The sequence below is a fragment of the Bison bison genome, unplaced genomic scaffold (assembly GCF_000754665.1).
Source record: "Bison bison bison isolate TAMUID 2011002044 unplaced genomic scaffold, Bison_UMD1.0 scf7180017864098, whole genome shotgun sequence".
NCBI lineage: Eukaryota > Metazoa > Chordata > Mammalia > Artiodactyla > Bovidae > Bison > Bison bison.
Window position 1 is genome coordinate 128,789 of NW_011494670.1, and position 7,955 is coordinate 136,743.

General features: G+C 44.7%; 1 protein-coding gene across 1 annotated transcript in view; it reads right to left on the reverse strand.

Annotated features, from left to right (window-relative positions):
* The window catches only part of KCNQ3 (potassium voltage-gated channel, KQT-like subfamily, member 3), a 45,223-nt gene that overhangs the window by 28,057 nt on the left and 9,211 nt on the right, over nt 1-7,955 (reverse strand). Inside the window, exons 3-7 of the mRNA XM_010838590.1 lie at nt 6,383-6,426; nt 6,172-6,232; nt 4,084-4,239; nt 2,724-2,834; nt 791-886 (exon numbers count right to left, since the gene is read on the reverse strand). Coding sequence (XP_010836892.1) covers nt 791-886; nt 2,724-2,834; nt 4,084-4,239; nt 6,172-6,232; nt 6,383-6,426 — 468 coding nt within the window. The remainder of the gene's footprint in view (nt 1-790; nt 887-2,723; nt 2,835-4,083; nt 4,240-6,171; nt 6,233-6,382; nt 6,427-7,955) is intronic.

Here is a 7,955-nt window from a genome sequence, read left to right on the forward strand (position 1 = left end):
CTCTCCCTTCCTGTTCTCTCTGCCCCCAGCAGCCTGTAAAACCACGAAGCAAGAACTCTCTCTGAAGGAGAAGAGGGAGCACTCTGCCCCTCCTGTCATCTCTCACTATTGTCCCAGCTCCCAGCCCAGGAGACCGCACCCGCACGCTGGCCGTCTGCTGGGTGGGGGTAAACGGTGAACTGGTCGGCACTGTGCACACGCGGGCATCTCTCCCTCTCTGGACTTATCAGCTCTCTATCACGAGCAGAGGTAAGGGTCCACATCTCCTTGCAGCGGGTTGGCCATGCACCTGTGCTCTAGGCTGACTCTTCCTTGTGGGTTCCCCGTTCAAGACTGGTGAGAATAGAAGGGGAGAAAAGCTAGTGTGGACCCAAGTCCAGGCCAAGTTCACCCGTCAGGGGTGAAGCAGCTGGTGGGCGGGCGCCTGTCTAAGTCCTGTGTCTAGTCTTTGACTGGCTTAGAACTTGGATGGGAGAGTGATGGGATGGTCACTTTCAGGACACACAGAGTGACTAGTCACAGAGATAAACCATAGCAACACCCAGAGTTGTGGCAAGCAGGCTTGGTCCTGGGTCTATCCCAGATCACGGTATGCCCACTCCTTTAGAATCATACGGATGTGCGTGCACGCACACACACACACACAGACACATGCACACACATACACACAGACATAGACAGACACAGACACACACACATACACATAGACACACACACACACAGACATAGTCACACACAGACACATGCCCAGATGCGTGGCCCCGTCCAGTTCAGCCCCAGGCAGACAGACCTGGATGAGCTCAGCAGCGGGCTTCCTCCTTTTCTCAAAGTGCTTCTGGCGGTGCTGTTCCTGCACCTTGAGCGCTAGCCCGGACCCCAGGATGCCCTGAAGGGAGAGGTCAGGCCCTGAGGTCAGCTCCCCCAAGCCTCTCCTGGAGCCCCACCCCGACTCTCAGGCCCCAGTGATGACACCGAGCGAAGGGGAGAAGAAAAGATCCCTTCTTCGTTTTCCAGGTAGTGGGGGCCGGGTTAAGTGGGGCCTGGAAGTCAGTGTTCAATCCCCGACTCTGCCACTCCCAGCAGGGAGGCCCTGGCCAGCCTCTTCTCTGCTGCATCTCAGGTTCTTCCACAGGGAAGTCAGATAGCAGCACCCACCTCACAGTTATGTGAGGAAAAAATGAGATGACGTAAGAGGGACTGCCTAGTAAGGAGTAGGAGGCGCAACAGATTCCCAGTTAATATTAGTGGAATTTAAAAAATATTTCAGTTGCTTGAATTGTCACGTGAGACTTTTACTCTGGCTGGCATTTCTCCGAATTGTGATCTGTTTTGATTTCTAGGTCAAACTCTCACGTGAGGGGGGTGGGGTGGGGGGGGCACACCCCTTTCAAGTTGAGAGACCATGTCCCATGCCCACAGCCCCTTATCTTTTATAGATAAAGAAACTGAGAGTGAGAAAGGTCATCTTCCCAAGGTCAAACAGCTTAGGAAAAAACACTGGATGGCTGCGATGGACGAAGGGAGGGCTGCCATGGACAAAGAGCCTTAGTATCAAAAGGATGGGAGATGAAGGGCAAGGAAGAGGGGTTGTTACACCGGAAGGTTCTTTGCAAACTTTATGATTAAGAGCCACGCTTGAAGGAGCAGGCCTGGCTCTACAACCCAATAGCCCTGTAACTATGGAAACTTAACTGACCCAGTGAAGCCTGTCTCCTCATCTGGAAAATGGGGAGAAATGCACACCAAATTCCAAATGTTTTTACAAAGATTAAATGAGACAGTGTAGGGGAAGCACGTGGCGTGAATCTAGTTCACAGCAAGTTCAACAATGCTGTATATTATTACTGTTGTTATGACGCCGATGGGCACTGGGCTTTGGGGAAGTCATTCTACCAGGGATCAAGAGTTTGAGGGAAATGCATTTTTTTACACAAACTAGAAGATGACAGGGCAGAGAAGGGAACTCACAAATATAAAGGGCTCGCTACGTGCACGGAATATGGGGTGAAAGACATAACCAAACCCCCACGGGGCTCACATTCTCCCAGGGAAGCAGATTTGGAATCTGAAATCTCAGGTGGACTCAGAAATGCTTTTACAGAGCGATACCCAGAGGACGGAGTGCTGAACTCAGCCTAAAGAAGGCAGCATTGAACTGGGTCTGGAGGATAAACAACATGTCCCTGTGTAACACAGGGAACTATATCCAATATCCTGCGATAAGCCATAATAGAAAAGAATACTTTAAAAAACAATATGAGCTCAGCTTGGTGCTCTGTGATGACCTAGAAGGGTGGGAAGGGAGGGAGGTCCAAGAAGGAGGGGATATATGTAAACATATGGCCAATTCACTTAGCTGTATAGCAGAAAGTAACGCAGCATTATAAAGCAATTACACCCCAACTTTTAAATAAAGAATGCCTATATGTAGATATGTCACTTCGCTATACAGCAGATGTTCACAACACTGTAAATCAACTATAGTTCAATACATTTTTTTTTTAAAAAAAGGAAACTGAGTCTTGAAAGAGGAGTAGGTGTTTGGGGGGATCACTCCTGGTAAAGAGAGCCACACAGCCTGTGGCAGAGACAGGACAGCTATTGAGTTGATGGGGCTGGAAATCAGGATACGAGAAGGTGGAAGATGAGTCTGGATGGCTGAGCTGGGGCCAGGCAGTGACAGATCCTGCCCATCATCGAGGGAGAACAGTAAGAGCACTCACGGCTGGCAGGGCAAAAAAGGAGACGCCGATTAAGGAAAAGGTGGCTGCGATCAGACGGCCTTCCCACGTTTTGGGCGTCTTGTCTCCGTAGCCAATGGTGGCCAGTGTGATCTGAAAAGAGAAGCGTTTAGACACGGGGCTTCCCAGCGGGGAGGAGGTCAGTGATGTATCAGCCGAGCTTTACCCATAAGCCTTTGTACTGACTGCGGCACTGTCCCATTTAGAATAGCACTCCCGTGGGAGAGAAGGTGCTAATGACCAGCAATCTTATATAGGAGCCTTGAGACCACATCTGTTTCTAAGCTAAGGATTTCTTCCCTATAGTCAATCAGTCAACAGGTACTTCAAGAATTGCAAACATGTATATGTGCATATATATTCATGTGTATGTTTGCAAATGCATGACTTTGTATATAGCCATGATTCTGAATGTATGTGCTCTTGTGCATGTATTTATGTGTACTGTGTATATAGGTGTGCGTGTCTAATGTCTGGGCCCGTGTCTGTCCAGGTGTATATTGAATATTCCTCTGTGCATTTACACTTGTAGGTTATCAGCAAACGTCTACTTATGAACAGGGAAGGCAGGCTACGGGAGTAGTTAAGAGTGTGGCCTCTGGAACTCAAATGCTTGAGCTCAAATCCCAGGTTAAGCACTAACTTGGCTCAGAGAGCTTTGAATTAGTGACTCAACCCCTTCAAGCCTCAGGTTCTCCAATTTGAAAAAGTGAAAGTGTTATAGTAGCTCAGCCATGTCCAACTCCTTGCCATCCGATAGACTGTAGCCCGCCAGGCTCCTCTGTCCAAGGAATTCTCCAGGCAAGAATACTGGAGTGGGTAGCCATTCCCTTCTCCAGGGGATCTTCCCAACCCAGGGATTGAACCCCGGTCTCCTGCACTGCAGGTGGATTCTTTACTGTTTGAACCACCAGAGAGCTAATAATAGGAGTTATATGCACTTAAAATGTGTTTATAAATGTAAAGTGCTTAAACAATGCTTTAATACCACATGCCCGATGAGGGTGGGGCCATGTGTCTCTAGGTGTGCTTGAGGGTCTGGGTATACACGTCTGCATCTGCCACTGAGTCTGCACAGCCCAGCCTGGCTAATGACAGGTAAGGTCCCTGAGTGACCGTGGGATGAGACTGATCAGAGCCCTGACTTCTAGGGAACAGCCCTCCTTCCAAGGGCCCACCCTGCTGGGTACGTCTCCCGGGGGGGTTCCTAAATGGAGGTGCCCTCCTCTTCCCTGTGCTGAAGAATGCAACTGCCCAACCCCACATGTTCACATCACGCCCTCCACACCCTTCCCACCTTCCAACTGACCCCCACAGGGCAGCCTTCAAGGTGGTAACTCACCAGGCCCCACCACAGGGCATCTGCGTAGGTCTCAAATTCCTCTTTCATCTCTTCTCCTTGGGCATCCACCTCCGGCACATCTTTCTCAACCAGGTAGACGAGAAATGAAGACAGGATGAGCGTCAGGAACCCGATGTACCAGGCGGTGATGAGCTCCTGGGACAGCAAGCAGTGGACAGGGAAGGGGTCACTGCGTGGAGGCTGGGAGGAGGTTGCAGGCAGACACACTGGAGCTGGAGTGCAGGTTTACCAGCTCTGGGACACGGGCCAGTTACTCACCTTCTCTGATCCTCACCTCCCATCACTGGAAAATGGGGGTCATTGTTTTCATCATTAACAAAATGAGGGGATGGCTCTAGAAGGAGAGGGAAAGCTCTATGGTCACTTAATCACAGCTCAAGAGGCTTCATGGGGAGGCAAGAAGGCAGAAGGGATGGGTGGCTCCCTCGGAGACAAGGCTCGGGACTCAGGAGACCCTATTCTATGCAGGATTGGGCAGAACAACGATAAAGCTCTTTCCACTTGGAAAGTGGCAGACAGCGAGGGGGAATTATCCTGGCAGAGGGGACAGAGGTGTGGATGGGGGCCCAGCCCGGCCACTAACTTACTGTGTGACTCTGGGCAGATGACCTCTCCTCCCCAGCCTCAGTTTTTTCATTTTTAAAATGAAGGGACTGAACCACAGAGTTTCAAAAAGTGCCACAGATACTTCAAATACAGATAGGCATTTTTTAATAAGAAGTAACCAAAGAATTGATGCTTTTGAACTGTGGTGTTGGAGAAGACTCTTGAGAGTCCCTTGGACTGCAAGGAGATCCAACCAGCCCATTCTAAAGGAGATCAGCTCTGGGATTTCTTTGGAAGGAATGATGCTAAAGCTGAAACTCCAGTACTTTGGCCACCTCATGCGAAGAGTTGACTCATTGGAAAAGACCCTGATGCTGGGAAAGATTGGGAGCAGGAGGAGAAGGGGACGACAGAGGATGAGATGGCTGGATGGCATCACCGACTCGATGGACCTGAGTTTGAGTGAACTCCGGGAGTTGATGATGGACAGGGAGGCCTGGCGTGCTGTGATTCATGGGGTCGCAAAGAGTCAGATACAACTGAGCGACTGAACTGAACTGACTGAGTCAAGGCTATGGTTTGCCCAGTAGTCATATATGGATGTGAGAGTTGGTTATAAAGAAAGCTGAGCACTGAAGAATTGATGCTTTTGAACTGTGGTGTTGGGGAAGACTCTTGAGAGTCCCTTGGACTTCAAGGAGATCCAACCAGTCAATCCTAAAGGAAATCATTCCTGAATGTTCATTGGAAGGGCTGTTGTTGAAGCTGAAACTTCAATACTTGGCCACCTGATGCGAAGAGCTGACTCACTTGAAAAGACTGTGATTACAGGAAAGATTGAAGGCAGGAGGAGAAGGGGACGATTGAGGATGAGTTGGTTGGATGGCATCACCGACTCAATGGACACGTGTTTAAGTAAACTCTGGGAGTTGGTAATGGACAGGGAGGCCTGGCGTGCTACAGTCCATGATGTCGCAAAGGGTCAGACAGCACTGAGACACTGAACTGAACTGAAGTATCTTGGTCCTTGGCTAGAGAGATCTTGCTTTTCTTGGGTTTAAACAATAAACAAACAATGATAAGTCTCTGTTGTCATTTATAATGTGCTTATTCCGTCAGCTCCAAATCTGGGATAAACAAGGCAAAGTGAAAATCCAGGAGTTCACCACTATGTCATTCCTCATTCCCAACTTATCTAGTCAATCAGCTTTTCCCTCTATACTTTGAAAGGTTTCTTATGTTTATTTTCTACATAATGACCAAAAATTTTAGTAGTACTTAGAACAGGGAAAAGTACACAGACTTTATCTTCTTGAAGTAAAGTCCAATGCAAATTCTTTTTTAGGCTTATGACCAAACTTCAAAACATGAAAAAACAGAAGATGAGATAAGGCCTGAGAAATTAGATAAAAACTATTTCCTGTAATCCCTTGAAAATTCAAACTAATTAGGAGAGAATAGAGTTAAAAGTATTTAGATAAAGGGTTAAGAAATTATTTTACTAAGCAGTTTACAAAATACCTGTGAAATTCCTCTGATTTCACATCTATGAGTTGTATCTGGTGAAATATTTTGCTGGATTCTGAGAAATAACAACAAAAATGGACATTTAGCAAAAAAGAGAGAAAAAGGAAAGGAAGGAAAGTAAAGAAAAGGAAGGGAAGGAGAAGAAGGAAATGGAGAAAGGGAAGTATGGAAATAGTAGAATGGAAGAAAGGGACATTCTGCCTACTCAATCAACTCTAAATTTAGTCGAATGCCTTCGACATCTCCAAGCTGGCATGACAAAAAGAAAGACAACTGTACATATTTTGAAATATGCTTTTTTCCCCTTGAGTTATACTTTTGAGATTCATCTAAGGCACATATTTTGAAGTACCATATAGCAACCAGTTAGCTTGTTATAGCTAGTTGTAGATGGTTATTAGTTGTAGCTCACAAAAGATTAGGAAAATGATGCAAATTTTAGTAACTCAGTAAGCTTATTCAGCTTATAGGAAGTGGCATGGGATTTAGAACTTCCCCATCTACTTTGTAACATCTTCCTCTTATCTATGTGGTTTTATGATGTAGATCTCAAGCATTTTAGAAAGGGAAGAAGAGACAAGGATGGATAAGAAAGGGAGAAAGAACAGGAAAATTACACATCAGAGACGGACTCACTGTTTAACAGGATAAAAACAAATATACCAACTACAGTGACATTTTATTTACAGACATACCTTTGTTTTATAAGTATTTAAAAATTAGAAAATGTATAAATAATATAGTGAGCATTCATAATCCAATCATCATCATTTAACAAGTTGATTTCAGAATAAATATTAAAAGTCCTTTTCTATTTGGGGCTCTTTACAGTGTGTTTTTTTTATTTCTGAGTTTTCCCTCTTCTTATTTTTGTTAAATTTAGATATAATTGACACATAGCAGTATATTAGTTTCAGGTGTACAACATAATAATTCTAATGTCTGGATATACTGAATATGTATATATCATGAAGTGATTATCACGATAAGGCTTAATTAACATCCTTCAGCACCCTTGGTTACATTTTGTTTCCTGTGATGAGAGTTTTTGAGATCTAATATAGCTTCATCACTATAGTCACCATGCTGTATATTACACTCTCAAAACGTATTTCTCTTAAAACTGGAAGTTTGTACCTTTTGACCTTCTACTCTTATTTCACCCATGCTCCACCCCAGACTTCCTTAGTCTAATCAGCTCTCATTGTATTTCTTCTCAATTTCTTTTCAGAATTTTTTTTATTTTTGTTTTAAAATACTTTTATAGGTCAAAATGCTCAGTTGAGTATATTGAATGTAGTTGAAAAGTTGTGTTTTCATTTTATTCTACTTTGTGGATGGTTTAGGGAGGAAAGGAATGATCATCAGCTGAAATAGCTTGATTACATTTTTTTTCTCCTTATAGTTGTTTCTTCCAGAGTTTGCTTATTTTTCCCCTAGGCATTCCTTCAACACTGTTACAAGTTCAAGTGTCCTGTCTATCCTATTAGAAGAACCATAAAGGTGGGAATCTGATTTGTATGTGCTGCCGAAAGCTGCATTTACAAAAATAATGTTACGTGTAAGTTAAAGGTTATAATGATTTCTAATAATATTTTGATTGGAAATCACATATTGGTCTTATTATTTTAACTATTTTGTTTATTTTTAATTGCTGGAGTGTTTCTGAAAATGAAAAGATAAAAAATCTTCTCAAAATTGGTTGTATTGTCAGATATCCTATGTTCTATAATGAGGTGGAATGCAAAGTATGTGTGTGTGTGTGTGTGTGTGTGTGT